Source organism: Parasteatoda tepidariorum, chromosome 7 (assembly GCF_043381705.1).
Source record: "Parasteatoda tepidariorum isolate YZ-2023 chromosome 7, CAS_Ptep_4.0, whole genome shotgun sequence".
Lineage (NCBI taxonomy): Eukaryota > Metazoa > Arthropoda > Arachnida > Araneae > Theridiidae > Parasteatoda > Parasteatoda tepidariorum.
In genome coordinates, this window is record NC_092210.1 from 32,426,110 (window position 1) to 32,448,088 (window position 21,979).

At 26.0% G+C, this 21,979-nt stretch overlaps 2 protein-coding genes across 6 annotated transcripts in view; one reads left to right on the forward strand and one right to left on the reverse strand.

Annotated features, from left to right (window-relative positions):
- LOC107446699 (autophagy-related protein 2 homolog B) overlaps window positions 1-9,400 on the reverse strand; it is a 64,986-nt gene extending 55,586 nt beyond the window's left edge. For 2 of the 3 annotated variants that reach the window (XM_043048110.2, XM_071183254.1), the window contains exons 1-4: window positions 9,098-9,372; window positions 7,098-7,269; window positions 3,968-4,111; window positions 2,523-2,591 (exon numbers count right to left, since the gene is read on the reverse strand). In XM_043048110.2, coding sequence (XP_042904044.1) covers window positions 2,523-2,591; window positions 3,968-4,111; window positions 7,098-7,269; window positions 9,098-9,265 — 553 coding nt within the window. In that variant the 5' untranslated portion in view covers window positions 9,266-9,372. Of the gene's footprint in view, window positions 1-2,522; window positions 2,592-3,967; window positions 4,112-7,097; window positions 7,270-9,097 lie in introns of all 3 variants that reach the window. The other variant, XM_071183255.1, reaches the window with a different exon arrangement.
- An 85-nt stretch (window positions 9,401-9,485) lies between these two features.
- On the forward strand, window positions 9,486-20,114 carry LOC107446679 (uncharacterized). Of its 3 annotated transcripts, none has more exons than XM_016061389.3 (7): window positions 9,486-9,786; window positions 12,083-12,435; window positions 12,975-13,109; window positions 13,563-13,719; window positions 16,373-16,535; window positions 18,384-18,552; window positions 19,433-19,911. In XM_016061389.3, exons 2-7 carry the CDS (start codon window positions 12,084-12,086, stop codon window positions 19,798-19,800), a joined length of 1,344 nt encoding a protein of 447 aa, XP_015916875.1. In that variant the 5' UTR covers window positions 9,486-9,786; window position 12,083; the 3' UTR covers window positions 19,801-19,911. The 3 variants fall into 3 exon arrangements, with proteins under 3 accessions (XP_015916875.1, XP_015916876.1, XP_042904047.1); XM_016061390.3 differs by having other exon boundaries at window positions 9,490-9,742; window positions 19,433-20,114; XM_043048113.2 differs by lacking the exon at window positions 12,975-13,109 and having other exon boundaries at window positions 9,667-9,786.
- The last annotated feature ends 1,865 nt before the right edge of the window (window positions 20,115-21,979 follow it).

The following is a 21,979-nucleotide window of genomic DNA, read 5'->3' on the forward strand; positions in this document are numbered from 1 at the left end:
GAAAAGGTACCCCATAAATCTTTATTTGAANTCTCATTTATAACTGTACCTCTAAATTTCAATTATTGTCTTTCGTGTGTGTAGGGAGAGTAGCTATCTTTGAAAAGGTACCCCATAAATCTTTATTTGAAGGCAAATCTATCACATCCAGTTGAACAATGTGGCTGAAATATTTTTAACTTCAGAAAAATTTGTAGACTTAATAATTTCCTACGTTTTTTTTTTTTTTTTTAATTTTAAAAACTTTTATATTTTGTTTATCAGCGGTTGACTTATATACCTCATATATCAAAATTTTGCTATCTTGTAATCAAAAATAGGGGGCCGACTTATGAACCAGAACAGGACATATATGTATCAGCAAACAACTTATCATATTAAATAAATAATGCCAAGAAACTGAAGCAGTAAAATATTACCTGATTGAAAACTTCATTGGCTTGAAAAATAATTAATTAAGTTCTTAATATTTAAATTATTATGCTATTTTATCAGAATTTATGAAGATTTGATTATGTAACAAAAACATGCGAATTAATATATTTTACTTATTATGTGACACGAATTATTACTAGATAAAAATGTGTTTATACTGCTTTTAAAAAATAACTTTAAAAAGTAGCTAGATATAACCGACATTATAAGATTATCAAAAGTATTTATTTGAGGTAAAAATATGAATAGAATGTAAGAAGGAAATATGAATAATTATGTAATGGAGAATTTCCTAAATGGACGATAGTTAGTGTTTCCTCACTCTGACTCAACTATATTCAGAGTTGACCTTAAAATTTTTTGAAGGCTGTAATTAAGTTTTAACAACTAAAAAGTTCATAAAAATTATTCAGATATCTCACAATTAGGCAAAACACTACGAATTCATGAAAATTAATTTAAAAACATTAGCAGTATTTAATTATTTTTCTTTTAATATTATCCATATCAATAAAGAAATATAAGCAAGTTGAAGTAGCAAATTAGCATAAAAAAACTATAAAGTAATAATAACTAGTCTTGACCTTTTTGTAATCGTGGTAGGGTTTTATTATTCTCTTTTAGGGATTACTATCTTTGCATAACAAGAATAATAGCTTTGATAACAACAATAAACTTTGCATCTTACCAAAACATATTTTAAAAAAAATTTGGAGATGCTTAAGTTATAAAAAATTTTGTTTCATTGCAATGTTTGTACGCAATGGAAAGGAAATACACAGGAAAGATTTTGGAAAATATAAGAAAAAAGTATTTTTAAGTTTTTTATAGAAAAATTTTATTTTAGAAACATGAATTATTTTTCCAGAAGCAGGCACTACATTTCATGCTTATGAACTATTTAAATACGTTTTTCTTTTTTGAGCTATAGACTATAACAGAGCAGCGTATAAAAAAATACCAGGAACTATCTGGAAATCTACCAGTCAGCAATTTGTATAATTTGAAAAATGTGTATATTAACTTTCCAAAATTAGGCACTGTATAATTTGTTTATCAGACATTTGAAAATTCAATTAAAAAAAATTTCCTTTTTGTGATAAGCTCTGCATGAAACATGATAACTACCATTTATCCCTTTCCATATAAAAACATTAAAAAACTCTTGCTGTTTCCAAATTAAAAATTTATCACCTTGCTGTTCTTGCTCTAAAAATACTATGCTTTAAAATTATTTTTATTTCTGTGAAACATAACTATAGTGCACCTTTCAGAAGAAATCTTCCAGACATCAGTCTCGCGTTATGGCGGGTACCATGGTTACGATGAAAAGTCACTGTAAATACGGTCGTAAGATTAATAGTTTTGTCTTGATCTTTGCATAGGTCAGCGTGAGTAAACCAATCAACACCTTCATTCATCCATTGCACTCCCATTAGAAATGTGCTCTCGCTTGTTACCATAGCAGTAATAATTCAATACTGACATTGTTTAAAGATTTAAAGACACAATGTTTTTATGTTTAGGGCACTATTCAAAAAAGAATTGTTATTTAAGTTATGGAATGTTTTGAGTCTGTTTCCATAATAGCAATACTGATTTTTATTTAGAATAATGATATTTATACTTATAATACTATTCTATTTATAATAATGATTATTTATTATATGCTAATTTTTATTTCCACTTTAAAAGAAATGGGGTCTGTCTAGGTTTTTCTGAGAGATACCTAATTTGTAAAAATTGAAAATTATTTTAAAAACTCAACAGAAAAATATGGTAAAAATATGAATTTATTGTTTCTTATGGGATACAAAAATAAAGTTTTAAGAAAAAGTATTTTGTGAAACTACCGTTTTTCTTAAAGTTGAATTTGTGAAGGTACCGCAAAAAGGTAGTAAATTTGGCCTGGACAGACCCCTGTATATATATATAGATCCAAATTGAAAAGCTAGAGATTTTGTGCGCCACTTATGAGTATAGCCAGCAAAAAAACATTGTACCATTGTATCAAATTTCAGGACAAATGTAATCGAAATATTTGAATAAATGACATATATCAAAACAAAGGGGGATGACATAATTACCTTCTTTAAATATATTTTTGGATCTGTTTTCACTTTCAGAGAAATCATCAACAAAATCATCGTAATCTCCTATGAAATGTAATCATTCAAAAATTTGAATTCAAGATATTACTTATCCCTTGTTGGGAATCAAACATGGATAACAAAAAAAGGAAGATTGAAATCAAGAGCAAGGAAAATATTGTGGATGAGACAAAATAACGTTAGAAAATTGTTCTCAAGAAAGAAAGAAAGATAAAAAAAGAGTATTAAGAAATAATACTTCACAGAATGTCTTATCATAGCTGGAATCACAGAATTTAAAGAATGTCTTGTAGTAACTAGAAACACAGAATTTAAAGAATGTCTTGTAGTAACTGGAAACACAGAATTTAAAGAATGTCGTGTAGTAACTGGAAACACAGAATTTAAAGAATGCCTTGAGAGTATAGAATTTAAAATATGTCTTCGTAGTAACGAAGAAAGAGAAACTGAAAAATGTGTACCAGCACATTCCAGAGAATAGAATCAGTCTGATAGAGATTATAAGTTATAAAAATACTATTGAAAATGGAAATACATTACCTGGATGGGTAGATATACAATATCGAAATCTCTAAAAATAATAACAGCATAAGTGCAACAGATTACAATTGATTAGTAAAAAATGTTTAGAAAAATACTAGAAGATATGAAAAATGGGCCAGGGTTTATTATCAAAGCAAAAAGTAGATTGATGTAATGCAGGTTGTGATTTATTAACACTAACCATATCTTTCCCTGATAAGGATGCATTTGAAAGCTACAAAGATATAAAATAACTTTGCAAGGGGTCTAACTTGGAAAATTATTTTAGATCCATCCTTTTTAAGTAATAGTGTTATTTAATATTATAAAATTTTGCACAGCAAGAGAGTAAAACAAAACAATTTTTGAGAGTGAAAAACTCCAACAACCTGCTAGATCAAAGTGTAATTTATAGCATTAGCCACTCCATAGAGAGAGAGGGATACAGTATCTGTAATTTATTGAAAATGATTAAGGTCAAAAGTCTAGCAAATCAAGCAAATAAAAGCAGATTTTGAATTTAAATAATTTGGTAAAAAATTAAAACTTTAAAGACATTACAAAATTATAACAAACATATAATGGGGTGCAGTTTAAATGCTAATGTGTGAACAGTTAAAAGAGGAAAATCTAAAATTAGATTTAACATATGCTTGTGTGACAATATTAAATGATAAGTTAGTTGCTGTATTTACTGAGAAAAGGATTGGACAATTAAAAATGAATTTAAAAACTGAATTGAATGAAAGAGTTAAGAAGTATATAAAAGTCATATGAAAAAGAATTTTTTCCCTTCTTTCTGTCTTCCTCTGAAAATTAATAACTAAAATTTTAAAGCAGCCAGAAAATATTATTGCACTTCCTGACCTAAAAAATTAAAGATGAGTAATGTAATTTACCTGCATCAATTGTTTCAGCTATTTTTTCTATGCCATCAGACCAATCAGAATTATCAAAATCATCATCTCCCTTGTAATTCAAACATTCTTCAGCTAATTGCAGGCTAGAAGTCATACTTCCCCAAATAGAATCAAACATAGACACTAGTGTAATGAAGAAAAAAAATGTTTTTTCTAAAATACACAGACATATCGTACTTATATTCGAATCTTCAATGATTTAAATCAAAATAAACTAAACTTAAAATAAAGTAAAATTAAATAAATAAATAAAACACTTTATCTGAATTAATAAACATAAATACCAGTAATGCACGGTAAATGCTTTTTTTGTAATCTTTAAGGCGGAAGAAGTAAATTGCATATTACATACCAATTCAGGTTAAAAATTCTTGAAAAAAAAGAGAGAGATAATTACAGCATTAATGAAGCAATATTTTCCAATAATTTGAGGGAAAAAAATGTATTTTAATAAACCTAAAATTTTTTCACAATAAAACTAAAATAAAAAATACTGAATCAAAAAAAAAATTTTTCAGCAATTTATTTGCATACCTTTTTTTAAATATTTGTATTCAAAAATGTCGCATAGATTTCTAGATATAAAAAGCAATAAAGAATGTTTGGAATAAATAATAAACATCCTTCCTAAATAAAAATTTGAGGCAATTTCTTCAAATTTCTCAGATCAGAATATCCTAATTAACATAATCAATAACAGTAAGTAATATTATCAATTGAGAAAAAAAAGACATTGATTTTTTAAATTGGTCAAAACTTAAATTAAATTTTTTCAAGATAATCAGGATATTTTTTTATTTCCTTATTATCATTTTGGAAAGTTGTGAACTATTTTATACTCATTTGCTATTTTCATATCAAAGTTTTCATATAAAAATGCACAATTTTTGTGAAAGGAGAAAGTCAACAATCAATCAAAGAAGAGAAAGGTCTTCGGTAATGGACAAAATTATATAAAAGTCTTCCCAAAATAAGGGAGGTCACTAAAATCTGGAAAATATGGTCTCGATAGTTTAGACGGGAAGAGCAGTCCGATATTTGGGCCCCTTAAATTCAATTTCTGCATATTTCACCATCTCTGGAATATTTTAAGCAAGATAAAAAAAAAAATTCAAACTATTAGAACCATATTTTTTAGATTGTGGATTACCAGAATGGCCCATAAGGAAGTAAAAACTACACAAAAAGAATTTGTCTCCTACTCCAATAATCCTGCACTCAATATCATAATTTAATTATTTATTAACTATATAGTGAATAATATTAACTCAACAACTTATAATTATTTATTAATTTAATTTTCAACATTATAGCCAACATTCATATCAAATACCAGCTGATCAATATTTTTTCATTGAATTAAAAGTTGTTTTCATTAAATCTTTAAATGCAAAAAGAAAATGTCTATTGTCCATTCTATAGAACAAAATTGTTGTATGCTCACAATTAAAAGTCCAATAACACAAATATAAATCATCTTATGATTATGGAATTTTTCTATGATAAACATCAATTCCTATGTTAAAATCTTTTATATTATTATTCAATTCATTACTGCCATTAGACTACACACTGACAGTTATTAAAAATATACTAGCATTGTAAAAATTTAAATTTTTATTTAATATATAACACATAATTATATAGGCTGTGTATGAACTATAAGCAAACTATTTTTTTCTTTCCTTTTAATAAGTGCACAAGAACTAAATTAATCAACTCTAATTACAGTCTCTCTAATACATTATTAATGTCTAGTGGCTAATATACCTTAAGCTTCTTTTTCGTGACACCATTGTTGCATTTATTTAGATTTTTACCCATATTTTTAGTTACAGTGATTTATGCCAACATATTAAATTCACTAATGAATATCATATAGATAAAGGCACTGCACTTTTAGTTCCATCATCCTACCTAATTGAAATCCTAACAAAATTAAATCTAATCTCAATAATACTTAAAGCATTTTAAATCTGGGATAGAATACATGGATTTTTTTTTTTAGATGTTGTTACTAGGAATAGAAATAACAATTTTAAAAAATATAATTTTTTTTTTTTGTTAAATATAGGAAAACTAAAAGTATTGCTTAATACATATTTTTTTTAATATAATCATAATCATTTAATAATCAAAATTGTATCTTAGTTAATTGTATCTTTATTAATTTTACCTTAATTATTTTCATTTTCTAATTAAATTTGCAGCATTAAAATTTAATTATAAAATTTCTGTAAATTCAAACATCTTGTGATTTGTAATAAAAATACACCTTATAATGGGTAATATATTTCTGCATCACACAAATTTTTATGTTGTTTTTTATTAAATTAATATTGATATTATTTGATTCTTAAAAATATGCAACTTTTCACAAGTATAAAAAAAATATTAAAATATTATCCAACGATATAGTATAAGTTTTTAAAATAAAAAAATCAATATGTTTATTTAATGAATAATAATTTCTTAATATATATATATATATAAATTAAAAGGGTAAAAAAAATCAATATCTCAGTTTGATGAATCCTAGAATCCTGTTAAAAAAATTCTATTACATTTTATTGCTTGTTCAGTCAAAAAGTTAACATAAATTGTAAATAAAAAGCAACAAGAATTGCTGTGTCGAATTATGAGTATATGATTGCAAAGAAAATTTTCATATATTATAATTCAAAATTTTGGACACTTTTAGACAATTTATGATAGTTTAAGACAGTAATATCCATGTATATACTACCCAAAATCGCCAACCAGGATTCTAAAAGGTAAAAGTTTGATTCTTAAATCTGTGGGAAGTTTATGTTTTTGACGTTACAAAATCAATGAAATCCAAATTGATGTCTGAGACAATTAAAGTTCTTCTTTAATATACACGTAGATAAATAATATATTTTAATAACAGTAAATATGCACTCATCATTTCAGTATGACAACAAAATAGGACTAGCAAGTAGGTGTCATGTGTGTTCATTAAATGAAGATTTAGAAGTAAGCAAATTTTAATACTTATTTCAAATATTTACCAAATAACAAATATTTCCAGAAAATTAATATTTTTTTTAATATTTCCTTAATTTATAAGAGATAACAAAATAATTACCATCTTCAGGTCGTTCTTTTGGCTGTACAACCAATTTCAAGCCTTTAATATCAATGATTGTATTTAATGCTAAAAATTTTAGCCTTGTTGGGAGATCAATTTCAATTAAATCTATGGTTCCTTGAAGGAACTCAAAGGGTAAGTTGTATTCAGCACTTAGTTCATTTAATGCCTAAAATAAAAAATTATAAATTAATCGTATGAATTAAACAATTTATTAGTAACTCTGTAATTAATAGAATTGTGCTTTGCTTGGATCAATATAGGCAAACAATGAAACTCAACATTTTTTTAGATAGATTATTTATAATTTTTGATAGATAAATAATATATTATGTAGTACTTTGTAAAATCCTGATAAATATAGTGGAATTTTTATAATGTTAGATTTTAATATTTACTGATAAGGTTACAGTGTAGAATTGGATGCCATTGGATTAAATACTGCAACTTGGAGCTTGTATTGTATTGAAAATCTTCCATTTTCAGGGGTCTGTCCAAGCCAAATATTCAGAACAATTGGCCAAACACATATTCAACTTTAGGAAAAACAGTAGCTTCACAAAATCTTTTTTCTTAAAATTTTATTTTTGTATCCCTTAAGAAAACGATAAATCCATACTTTTGTGTTGATATTTTTATATAATTTTTCGATTTTCCTATTATTTATATTGCAATTTCTGATCAGTGAATCTGCTTAAATGCTATAGCATGTCAAATAAGTCAGAAATAACAGACAGGAGCCAGAAAAAAACTTATGGCACTTCCCCTAAGACGGGGAAGTTTTCATGCAGGTTATGGGGGGAAGACAGAATTAGATTAATGAATGTTAATTTTGCCATTAGCATAATCAAACCAAGATATATTTTTAAAAAATTTAATAAACAAAGCATTATTTTTTCTATAACAATAAAGGAAAAAAATTAAATTACAAGGGTGCCTTCTTTTAGTGCAATTGTTTGATCAACTGTAATTGATCAGCTTTGATTTCGAAAACCATAACATCTTTCTTATTTTAAAGATCTTTAAACTGTTTATCAATAAATAGAAAGCTATAAATAAGCATAATAAATGGATGAAATGAAAAATTTATTGTCTGCTCAAAACTCAGAAATTATATTCATTTATTAAACTGAAAATCATAGGGGTAATGTGAGGTGGGTACACTTTCTAATTTTAGAAAACTGCTCCATTTATTATAAGTTTTATGCATATATAAGCATATATTTTCTTTTAGGTATGTCTATTTATGTATAAATGCATGTTTAAAACTTTTACAAACACGAACAGTTTCTTAAAAACAAAAAGTGTGCCCCCCTCATGCTATGCCTATGTCGAAAAGAAAATTATCTATTTGAAAATATCACCTCACAAAAAAAATTGGTGATGGTTTAATCTATACCTTAGCAAAGTGCTATTTTAAAAGAGCAAATATATAAATATGTGCATGAACCATGTGCATGCATATATAATCATGTGCATGAACATGAAAAAGAAGAATGCATCTCATATTAGGTTTAGAAAATATCACCAGAATTTTAACTTTATAAGACAAGTGGCATGAAAATTTTGGTTTTAATTCTTAGTCAAATTATTGCTAATTGAATTATTATTTCTTACTCTCATAAAATATTTACTTTTCATGAAAATCTTTAAAAAAAGAGATTATTGTTTTAAACAGGAACCCACTTGAGGCAAAAAAGGACCTAGAAAGTTAGAAGTTCTGGGTTCCAAGGACCCATACTTTTAAAAGTCTGGAGGAATTACTATCTATTAAATCACACGTTTTAGTAATTTTGTCTGCATTCTGCAAAAACATAAAAAATTGTCAAAATATGAGAACACCCTATAGTAAATTTTCACCAACTGAACTGTTTATGTTCTCCGTTTCGATACAAATATACGTCTAAATTGAAAATTATTCCAAAAATAAATGCGATGAATTAAGAACATTATATTATTTTTAAACTGGATAAAAGTTATTTCAATGTGCACATTACTTGAACTATCAGACGGACATTCTCCAAGGATCCTTTGCCTTCAAGGAACCTTATATTCAAATCATGTTGAGAAAAATCTTCAAAGTATTCACCAAAATATTTTTTTATTATGACCCGCAAAACTCGTTTACTTAATGAATCGAGTATTTTCATCATTTCAAACTTCATTGTTATTTAAATTGAAGTAGACATGAATACTCTATCCAATTCATAGACTTTGCAACAACAATAGACAAGACGCAGATCAAAAACAAAGAATAATAATAAAAAGTATATAAATATCAACATATGTTTGGTGAAGTTGAAGTTATTACATAAGGTTACAAGATAATTATCTAACAACCAATCAAATTGATCAGATACCCTAGCAGTAGTTTTTTTTGTATTCAAATGGCAACGGAAATTTCAGTGTTTGTAAACATAATAAGTTTTCCAAAAAACTGGCTCATTAAACTACACCAAAAAATACGTTCGTAAATATCGAAAAGTTCTAATACATACCAGCAAATGGACAAACTTTAAAGTTCAAAAGATTCAATATATAAACTTTATGCACTTATCATTTTTAATATTCAATAACTGGAAACAGATGCTAAAAAATAAATCCTAAAAGCATTTAAATGAGTTAAAATTTATTATTTGAAGGTACCATAATTTTCTACCTCAGTGTAATTTAAATTGTTCATCATGTAAGATTTTCTGCATTTACTTATATAACTAAAACTGAAATATTTTTGCGAACTTGTCTAAATATCCAACATAAACTGTTATTGAAAACGTTCTAATGATAAAATTAAAACCGTATTTTTTTTAAAAATTTATCAAATTTTGTATTTATTTTGTTAAAATATGTAATGAAAATTTCTTTAACTGAATATGTAATCATATGTTTATTATTTTTTCCAAAACCTATATGGCTATTTATTTAAACCATTTAATTTCAATGAAAAATTTTTCTAAATCTGTATGTTTCTAGAAATATTTCTTAGTTTGTTGTTGATCCCCATTTAATGCTTTGGTCTTAATGATGTATTTAATTTTAAATTAATATTTAAGCAACAAGAAACTTAAAGGAATATATTTAAAATTGGGATCATGTGTAACCTTCCATAAAAAAAAACTTCAGCTTCTCATGCTACCTTTTTTTTTTTCGTACTTAAGTATTGTAGTTAATGTTTTTTTTACATATATACATAACAAGAAGACGTATTTTATTCATGGTGTTCACTGTTGTAGAAGTAGCTATTATTACAATAGGTTTTTCATATTGATTCGTTTGGACAGGGAGATTTCCGTAGCGTGATCTGTGGCAGAATAATCGCCAAGTCTTGGAAACTTTCGGGCAGTGGTCCGCGAGAAACTAAAATAAACATCACAGAAAGGGACCAACTCGAAAGGTATAACTTGTAACCACCCCCGGGCAAACATCTACATGTTTTTTTTTTTTAAATGCAACTTTAAAATCTATTCCTATTCTTGGGATCAGGTCACGATACGGAAATATCTCCGTTTGGACCTTCAAATGGACTTTTTTTTATCTACACCAAAATATGAATCAGGATTCAAAGATATGGGTAAATACGAAATGCGATAATTGATTTTTATAATCATGTGATTACGATTCATGATATAAGATTTTAAAATTAGATTATTATTTGTGAAGGGCCCCTAAATGGCTCTGATTTACCTCTGGATCGACTCCTACTTATGATTTGAATCAAATTAAATTTAAGTAAGTTAGTTTTTATCTGCAATAACTTAACTCTTAGGATACTGAAAATATTTTGCAAATAAATATTAACAATGGTTAAAGTTTTATATTTGTAAAACTTGTATAAAATTAAATGATATTTTGTACAGAAGAAAAATATTTAAATTCTACTACTTAAATTTTACTTAATCAAAATACGTAAACTATCTTTTAAATTAATATTTTTTGTATAAAAAACTTACGTTTAATTAGTAATTATAAGAGAAAAAATACTGTAGAAAGTGATAAAAATAGAAGTGCAAGTGTGCTCACCTGGTTAAATTTGAACATCTCTGAATTACTTTCCAAAAATTGTGGTTGGTCTGTACGACAATGCTTTTACAAAACCAGCTAGTTGAGGCTCACTTCATTGCCTTGTAATATAAATTATTGTAAATTTGATGTAATGAAAGCATCACTGATTCTGATTAGTGTCAGACTAATAATCAGGATAGTATGAATAAAATTTTAAGTATACATAAAAGTATTTGTGATGTAAAACCTCCTCCTTTCGTTTCAGCAAAAATAAGCAAATTCTAAACTCAATTCTCCTTTACTTGTTTCATTTCTTTTTTTTTAAATGTATAATTTTCTAAAAATGCAAACTTTTTTGCTATTTTTTTCTGACAAAGAGTATTTGAGATTGTAAGCACTACTTACAGTCAACTTTCATCCTTGGCAATAAAAATGAGTCCACGAAATCCATAGATTACTTAAAATTTGAACAGCTTTTGTTAAATCGAAAATGCATTCATAATTGAATGAGTTGTCAAGTTTTCTATTCATCTATACATTTTATACTTATGAGTGAAATGTCATTCAAAAATTTCTTATTAACATATCAGTTTTATTTATTTTTAATTAAAAGAAAAAAAGCTTAGTTTTAAAATATCTATCTAGTTTTAGAGGGATATTTCTATAACGGTACCTGTTCGCACCAAGCTTCAGAACGCCAAAAGGCTTTGTAATTTTCAAAAATATATAGATATTTACCAGTGAGGGGCTGCAAGTTACCCTTTGAGTTGGGTGCTTTCTCTGATTTTTTTTTTTTTTTTTTTTTTATAAGTTTCAATTGTGCCACTGAACTGAAGATGCCAAATCTTAGTGATTACTTTAGGTGTAGGTTATAGAACTCTTTCCCTTTATGAATTTTTATATTATATCTCAAATTGTTCTNTTTTTTTTTTTTTTTTTTTTTTTTTTTTTTTTTTTTTTTTTTTTTTTTTTTTTTTTAGTATGGCTGTTATGCAACTTCCTGCTGAAAGTTTAGAGCATATCTTTTGTTTCTTGGACGGAAAATCTTTTTCTAAAGTTAAAGAAGTGTGTAAATCATGGAGTGCAATAATAAAAGAAATGCAGTCAAAAAGAAAAATATGGAAGCAATTTTGTCTGCAGGAAATCCCCTATTATATTACTGCAGAAATACTGTTTTTCAAGACTGTTCCTCATGATGATGCATTTTTGAATTGGTCTTTGCTCTATAAAAAGTGGTACAGAAGTAGAATGGTGATGAAAGCTCCTTATACATTTAAAAGTATTCAGACTTCTCCTAAAAATCAATCCTCTATCACATGTCTTAAATTATCAGGTAAATTCATTTTTATTAGTTTTATTCTTCATTCAACTTTTAATTAATCAATGGTACTAATTAAACTTATGAATTTTTAGAGCAAAGTAATGTATTCATTACTAATTAAAGCAAGTAAAGCTTTGATTTTTTTTCATCTATTTCTAGTGTTTATTCTATCAGTATCTACTAAAAAATTCTTGCATCTTTGGTAACAATTTTTAAGAAAGAATCTCCATCGACGACCAATTTACTGTGGAACAGAGAATGGTCACTCCCAAAGAGGTTTTACTGTATATGTGTACATTTTTAGAGTTGAACCTAATTGGTTTTTGTTAATCCTCAATGTATATTTAGTGTTGATTTTGAAATTTTTAAGAACATCTTGCAAAATGTGTTTATCTCTATTTTTATAAAGTTGTTTTATTTTAAAATATTTAACTCAAAGAATAGCTTCACTTACCAAAGTATATAGCTTTTGGCAATCATTACCACCTCTGAAAAAAACTATCTGGTGCCTTAGAGAATACACACAAATTAGCCTGTTTTAATTTTCTTAGGGTCTTGGATAATAACTGGACATAGTAGCGGTCATCTATGTATTTGGAATCAACAAACAGGAGAGTTATGGCAAAGATGTCTTTGTCATTTGAAAGCAATTGTTGATATAGCATTGATTGATCTCATCAATCTGGGCAAGTAAAAGTTATATTACTTTTTAAAAATAAATCATAGCATTAATTTTGTATAATTAACATTAGTTTTTTTAAAAAAAATTGTACCTTTATAATTCAATTCATATTTTCTCTAGCATCATTTATCAAAATTATAACTTTATTTTTGCTATTTATTTTGCATGGAACAGCAATATATAATGCTATTAAAAAAAATTCAGTTGCACAAATTGTGTATGTAGCTTTGTAATTTACTTCAATATTTAACACTATGTAAGGTCCAAAACATTTAATCATTTTTATGAACGAATTAGCTTGACTTTTAATTCATTTGTTTATTTTTACCACCATTTTATAAGTTTTCTATTTATAGTTAACTTTATTTAACTTTAATATAAAATTTTAATTAATTTATAGCTTTATTAAATTTATCAGTTTTATTTAAAATTATTAATTACTTTATTTCACTTTCAGGCTCTTATTATGGATCTGATGATCTCCCATGGGATCACCACCATGCAATTACTATTTCCAAAGACACATATATTCAAGTAATATCTTTGTTAGAGAGAATTTCAACTGATAAAATAAATCACCTAAACTACCATGGTGCAGATTTGACTGCAATCAGGTATTTCTTTTACTATCTGAATTTCATATTTTTCTAAGTAAAGTATCATTTTAGAATTGATAATGTAACTACGTAATATTTTTAATACTGATTAAACTTGAAAACAAGTTGAATAAATTTGTTACTATTGGTGATTAAATGTAGGTTGCCGGTTCAAGTTTTTAGCTAGTTTTATTGCCTAATTGATTGCTTATTTTGCTGGACTCTCTATTATTTATTTTTTAAATCATGACAATGTGATGTGCAACATGATCTACATCAGTAGAATAGCAAATTTTATGACATGATACAAACAAATGGCAATATTTAGTAACTATTTAACTTTGTGTTTTCTATTCAAATCACTTTTGTTTCTTCTCATTCAAGTCTAGCAAGCCTTGAAAATGGGTGTCTATTTTTGAGCACACGAAGCATGTTGATTATAATTTCCATTTTGTATATTTCAGAGATGATTGTGCTCTGGAAAAACCCAGATTTCCGGATTTTTTGCTAACCGTGATCCGGAAGTTTCCAGAAATCTAAGGTCCAGAAGTTTCAGGAAATCATGGATCACATTTATAAATAAAAATTCTTGTATATTTTATTTAAAAATATTAGAACTAGAATTAATACTTTGCATCTCTTTCATTTGTGAATATTTTTTCTGGCAGAATATTAAATATGATTAGAGATAAAAGTAAACTTATACGTAATTATTCATTTAAATTATGCGGCATATAATTTATTTGGCTTTCCATGTTTTGAAAATATTAATGATTTAAATTTATAAAGACACTAATTTTTTGAAATTTGTCATTAATGATTTTACTCATGAAATTTTCAGGATTTTTGAGTTGGGCTCCCCTGATATTTTTGAGGGGATGGAAGTTTTATCATCAAGCAACATTTAGTGTCAACAGAATTTCTTGACAATTCCCACTCCCTGTTCATACTACGAAGCAAATTTGCATCTACTCATAATAACTTACTGAAACTGATAATTTTTAATCTTATGAAATAAATATCAAGTAATTTATAGCAATAATAATCGAGAAAAGCTATTTTGAATCTCTGATGCTGCTTGTCAAATTTTTTTATATGACTAATTTCATGTTATGTTTAGATAACTAATTTTTCTACGTGTTTTAGAGTATATGATTCTACATTTATTGCAAACTTATCTGAAAATACGATTTCTGTCTGGGGGGACAAAACTAAATAAAAAAGAAAACCTTATTTGCACTTGCATGCATTTTCTGAACCAATCTGCAACACCATCTTCATTGACCGAAATTTGTCCGTAACTCAAACACAATCAAGTAGAGACTAATAATGTAAAAAATAATAATGTAAAAATTATTAGATTTGAATTTACAAATAGTTTAATAAAAAATAAATACAAGAATTGTATATTTAAATTTAATTTGAAACTTATAATGTTTAAAAGAAAGATGGAATAAAACTATAGTTAAAGCTTAAATAATCAGAGGGGAAAAATTTATATTAAGCTCAAAATTTATACAATAAATGTTTCTAAGATACAATCTTCCAGATTCTTTCAGAACATTTCAAACACTTAATTTCCAATATTTCAGAAAAAATTTTGGAAAACTTTGGCCTACTCAAACATACATGTTGTAAAATTTGCACACACAAACATAGAACAGAAAAATCTACACAAATTTTTTGCTTTTCGACATCAAATTTGAAACTTACATAATAATATTTAGAAAAATTAAATAAATCCGTTGTTAAAACTTTTAAATACAAAATTACACTGTTTTAAATTTGAAATCAAACCGGAATATCAGATATTATTTTAGATTCAAAATTGGAAGAAGTGTAGCATGTTAAAATGGGAATAAAAATAAAATTTTTTTGAAGAAAAAAAAAATATTTAGTGTTTTTACTACTATTTTAAATATGTTTTACTCCTTTAAATATATTTTAGTGAATAAAATTGTACCAAAATACATAGTTTAAACTTTTCCCTCTAACTTAAAAGCACACTATACTAGAGGAGAAAATTTTAATCACAAATTCTGTTTCAAATACCTGACAAATTTAAAATTAAACACAAAGAAAAAGTTAGTTCTGGCAAACCTAGAATAAGTGATAAAGTTTATATTGCTGAAATATTAAAATAGAAATAAATTATTGAAGAAAACTTCCCCATTGCATAATCCTAAGTTTTCCTTACATAACTTGTTTTCAATTTTGAAACTTTTTTTTTCTTCAGTATTTGATAGGTTTGTCTGAATTCACTTTTTCTATACTTTAAAATTTAAATTACTTATGGTGGAGAGAGAGAATTGCAATGAAAAGTTTTAGGTATTAGATTTCAAAAGGGGGAGAAATGATTCCTCATCATTTATTCATGAGGATACAAAAGAATAATCTTTATTCTTTTTCTTTTTTTTAACTTATTCAGCAAATTTTTAAAAAAATGCTTGGACATTGTCTTAGTAGCACTTTTTTATTATTTATTTATTTGAAATCTGAGATAAGAAAAAATTATCTGCTCATGGTGTGATAATCTGCAATGTCCACTGCCATGCTGAAGGTTTTCTGCTGCCAGGCATAAAACATTTTGGTGTAAAATTATTGGTATAGAATTATTTATGTAACTAGTTTTATGTGATGTTTAGGTAACTAATTTAGCTGCATGTTTTAGAGTATTTGATTCTACATTTGCTGTAAGCTCATCTGATAATACAGTTTCTGTCTGGGGAATGAAACTAAATAGAAAACCTTTCTTTCACTTACATACAACACTATTATATAGAATTATTGGTCCACCAGATATCTTACTTAACTTAGGACTGTGGTTTGACCAAGTAAGTAGTTAATTTCTTTGTAACTAACTTTTATAAAACTGTTTAAACTTAGAGTTATTCTTAAATAGTACATTTTTAGTGTAATTTATGGTAAAAAGATTTTTTTTTTCTGTGTTTAAGCATGCTTCTAATACTTATTAAAATTACTTTTGCATAAAGTATTCTCATAAATATTTACATCTTATAAATGCAGTGTAGGAAAGGATAATATCCAGTTTTATATACATTTTGGTCATCTTGCTTTCTCAAATGAAATTTAAATATTTTTTTTTTTAAACTAGATAAGCACCAACGTTTAAATTAATATTTATACCTATTTTATATCGAGAATGAACTATACGAGTTCATAAGATATCTAATTTTAGCATTTGTTAAAACAATTGTTTTAAAGTCAAGTATCAAAATATACATATTATATTTTTCTACAGATTTATGTTTAAAAAATTTCCATTTGACATTAGGAAATTAGGATTGCATATAAACATGTTACTGTTTTATATGCTTTTCTTACACATGAAAAAAAAAATTAAACTTTTATTATATAAAATTGTCCAAAAATTGATTGTCATTATATTATTGATTGAAGTAATTTAGAAAGAAAGAGTCTTCTTTAAAGAGAAGTCAATTCGGTTGAAATTTCTTAATTTTTGAAAATGAAAAATTATTTTGAAAACAAAATTTTTTGAAAATCTTGAAACATTGTTTCTAAGTCAGAAAAAAATTTCACTACCTCCTTCCATTGCGTTTTTTTTAATTGCTTTAAAAATAAATCTGTAAAACTAAATTGTTCTTTTATGAGATCGTCAATTCATCGCATATCAGTACCTTTCTTGAGTTCAAGAAACTTGTTCTTATATATGTTTTTACTTAGAGTTACAAAAAGGGCCAGTATAGCCTGGTTGGTAGACCGTTGACCCCATGATCGAGAGGTCGTCAGTTCGATTCCCGCCAGCCAAAGACTTCCCGTGTAGTAAACGGTGACTGGTGCACGTTCAATCTTTCAAGTCATAAAGTCATCCACTTTCGGATAACAAATCAATACCTCAGAGGATACTGAATTAGAGATTGATCGTTCTTTGGTTTAGGTCAAAATTATGATTTATGGATAAATGGGTCCACCCTATAAACGTAATATGAAGTGTGTGTGGCTGAAGTCATATTCTTGGCCATAAATGGCGCCACTGAGAAACAAGAAATAAAGGATGCCACTGCCTTAGATTCGCTTGGTTTCACCAAGCAGGCTTGCTGGTATTGGCAAGCGGCATTAGAACAACAACACCACCAGAGTTTCAATACTTCTTAAGTAAAGAACAAATTTTGTGCTGATTTGCTTAAAATGCTAGACAATTAACAGATTTGAGGTAGTTGTAAAAAAATTTAAACATCACCTGGGCACCAATATTATATTATCCTGTCTTACAATAGCAGTATTTTTCAAGTTTAATCCACTCAGTTACTTTATTTTTGATTTGGTTTGGATGCTTATTGAAGCTCTTTTTTTTTATTTGCTGAAAATATAATCAACATTTGGGATCTACCTACCACAGAAGATGCAGTGGCATATTTTCAATATTATGAGATCATCACATTAAAAAATATATATACTTTAATAGCCTTTTACCTTTTTCTTAATCGCTTAGTTAATATTTAGAAATCTTATGAAAAGCAATTTTTGCTTTTGTATACTTTTTTTAGGGGATATTTTTCATTCTAGAGCATAAAAAACAAATTATACTTTGTTAGCAGTTTATTTTTGAATGCTTGTTTTATTATTTCCTTGTCTGTTTTCTCTTTCCTTATATAATATTTAAAAAAAGAAGGTATACATTGTCAGCAATACTTTTTCAGATTCAGTGCATATCTTACAGTGGAAAAGTGAGAGCCTATGACAGAAAAAGAGATGAATGGTCAGAATTAGCATGTTTGAAAAATACTTATGTTAATGCAACTAGTCATAAATTAGTAACTGTGACAAAATCATTTATTTTCCGAAATCAAACTGCTATCATGTTTACAAGTAAGAAACTTTTTCTTGAAAGTCTTGTAATTAAAATTAAGATAAACCACTGAAAAAATTAATAAGAAAATGTATTAAATTTTCATAAATAATTAATTTCAAAATATAGTAAAGGCTAAGGTAAATTGCTAAAGATAATGTTTTTGTTAGGGAAATTTTTATCTCAAGTTTAGTGAACTTTTTTCTTGTGTCTCTACTCTTCTTGGAAACCTAAAATTAACAAAAAATCTGTTGAATACTTTTAAGAAATAACTATTAAAACAATTTATTAGAGAAATGGAGGATATTATAGTGAAATGTAGTATTTTTAATTTCTTTATTGATTGTATAAATTTTAAGCTTATGATCTTATAAAAATTGCAATAAAAGAAATAACTATTAAAACAATTTATTAGAGAAATGGAGGATATTATAGTGAAATGTAGTATTTTTAATTTCTTTATTGATTGTATAAATTTTAAGCTTATGATCTTATAAAAATTGCAATAAATTTGCACGGTAAATAATATATCTTTTATTTCATTTCATTTCAAACAATCTGCCATTTGTAAATAAAGAAAAGGTCCTGCAACACACCTGCCAAGCAACCTACAGACCACACTGATTGTTTAGTTTTTATTTATTTATTTTTTGTGTCAGACTTTGTTTGGTACACAGTTGATCAACATGTTTACAGCACATACTATTTATATTTAATCTAGTATAGAAAATCTTGTATAAGTCCTTTAAACTCATGTTTCAATCTTTTGATTTGATTATTGATAATAATCAAACTATAGCAGTCTTCCTTTGCCTTTGTAATCATAGACTCTTTTTTTTTAAAAAAAAAAAAAAATAGTGTAATCCTTATTTACCAGATGAATGAATTCTTTTATTTTAGGTGATGGCAGAATGGTTATTTCAGTGGATGATAAATTCAATAACCAGTATTATTTAATGAGAACTTTGCAAACACTAATAATTAGTGTAGCTCTGAGAGGAACGCTTTTAGTGCTTGGTGGAGAAAATGGTAAAATATATGTTTTTTATATTCCGGAAACAAAACATCTCCTGAAACTGAACTTGTCAAATCCATCTTTTATTCTTAGACTAAGTGAAGCGTCTATTACATCTTTGGATATTGTATATAGTGTAGAATCTCCAATTATTTTAGCAGGAACAAATGAGAGTTTTTATGTTGTAAAATGGTACTCAGCTGTTAGTTCACATCAAGAAATTAAAAAGAGATCTCTAATTCCTAACTGTTAACTATCTGTTTATTTAAAAAAATTGTGATTTTTAAAAAGTCTTTAAAAATATAATACATTCCTTTTTTTTAAGCAAAATGTTTTAAATAAACTATTTGGTAAAAAATACCAATGAAGAAAACTTTTATTTTATTCGTAAATGAATTTTAAATTAGTAATTATTGTTTGCATTTATATTAAAATAATATCAAAAATGTATTTTATTAGTAAGCTATTTTTGATGCTACAAAATGGTTGTTGCTGAAAGTATTTGTTGCAACAGTTAACTGTAAAAGCCATAAAAACTGCCTTTTTAAACAATTTTTGTATCAAAAATGAAGTATCTTAATATTTTTAACCTATTAAAATATTACTAAGCATTTAAAATTTAAATAGTACATATCACTCAGGAATAATAAGTTTAATATTTTAAACTAAAAGAAAAATTATCCTTTTTAATAATATAATTTAACAATATCCTAGGAAATTTTATATTATTATGCATTTCTATTATGGTTAAAATATTGTTATGTTGTAACCAAATTTATTATAAACATTTATATAAATATTTTAACCTGGCAAACTCTATAATTCACATAAAATTATTTTTAATCAAATGATGTAAAATTAATTTTTCTTATTTGAAAAATATTATTTTTATTTAATTTTTTTTTTTTTTTATTGTCCACATATCTTCNTTTTTTTTTTTTTTTTTTTTTTTTTTTTTTGCCTACATTTATCTGAAATACCTCAATATTCATTTAATAAAAATTTGAAGATATATATAAATAATTATGACATAATTATGTGGTATGTTAAATATGTTTTTTGTTCTTATTTTTCATGCTGATTATTACATATCACATTAGGAAAGTGAACCATGCTTAAATAATTAAATTCCAGTATCCCAAATTACAGTATTTATTTTTTTAATTTCAGAAATTTATTTAGGTAATATATCTGGCAACAACTGCATATTTAAGTCCAATTAATAGTCTTCTATTTATTTAATTTGTTCATAAAAAGAACCTACTGTCTATTGGTTTAAAACAAATAGTTTAGTAAACCATAAGTTAGCTTTTAAAACTCTTACAATAAATAAAAGTTTCTAAATTTTAAACTTATTATTTTTTTTATATATATATTTGTGTTGTTAAACAGTTTTTCGCTGTTATACAGGAATATCTGTTTATAAATGTGTTTATGCAAATAAAAATATCTCAATGTAAAGATTTCCTAGAAAAATGCATTTTAACCAATAAAAATAAAAAGCAATTTTATAGCTTTAGAAGACATAAGAATATTTATCAAAACCAAAGTTTTTAATTCTTTAAATTTTTAATATAATTATAAACATTGAATATTAGCCTAACAACTAAATCATTTTAACCTCTTAAAGTACGAGTTTTTTTTTTTTTGGAAAAAATGGTAAAAAAAATTTTTTTTTTTGTAAAGAATTCATATGTAGACATAATGTAAGTTATTTTTTGCAATTCCACTTGCAGGGATAACTAGATAGTAGAGGTTGGTGTAAAAGTTTAAAAAAAAATTACTGTACAAACTAAGTTTAAACAATTTGATTACAGGTTTATTTTGAATTTCAAATTAAATCAACTCAAGAGATCATTGCTGAAACTTTCTGATAAATTGGCATATTCAAAATCGTCAGAGTCACTCATTATCGTATAACTTTTTCAAAACAAGTTACAAAAACACTTAGTAAAAATTAATTTATGGTTAACAGTTTACTTTTATTATATATAATGCAATAAAAATTGATATATTACCTTTTCCACACCAAACAACTGCTTTATAACAAAGAATTCCTAGCAAACTTATAGCTAATCATCAAAATACACCACATGCACGAAAGAAAAATGCTGTATAGTGGTGTCATCTATAATAAATAAATTTAATTATAATCTAGCCTATCCATTTTTGCTAGAATGGATCTCAGACTGGCATTAAAAATAGAATAATGTGCGATACAAGATTGCCCATGTAAAACATGGGCATGTGCAAATTTGTCGATTTTATCTAAACCATGCAAATCCTCCATAATAGACTTATTTAATCCATATAGACTTATCTGTATATATGTACAGTAGTCACAAGTTCTGACCATGTGCTAAGTAGTAGTGTATATTGAAATTTACTTTTTTTTTTTTTTTTAACTGCTGTGCTTAAAGTAAAGTTGCACT

Excerpts from the sequence above, each read along its gene's own strand:
- LOC107446679 (XM_016061389.3), top strand. The coding sequence starts at position 12,084 with ATGGCTGTTATGCAACTTCCTGCTGAAAGTTTAGAGCATATCTTTTGT. Across the intron at positions 13,110-13,562 it reads GATTGATCTCATCAATCTGG|GCTCTTATTATGGATCTGAT; the intron begins GCAAGTAAAAGT and ends TTTCACTTTCAG. Across the intron at positions 13,720-16,372 it reads GCAGATTTGACTGCAATCAG|AGTATTTGATTCTACATTTG; the intron begins GTATTTCTTTTA and ends TGCATGTTTTAG.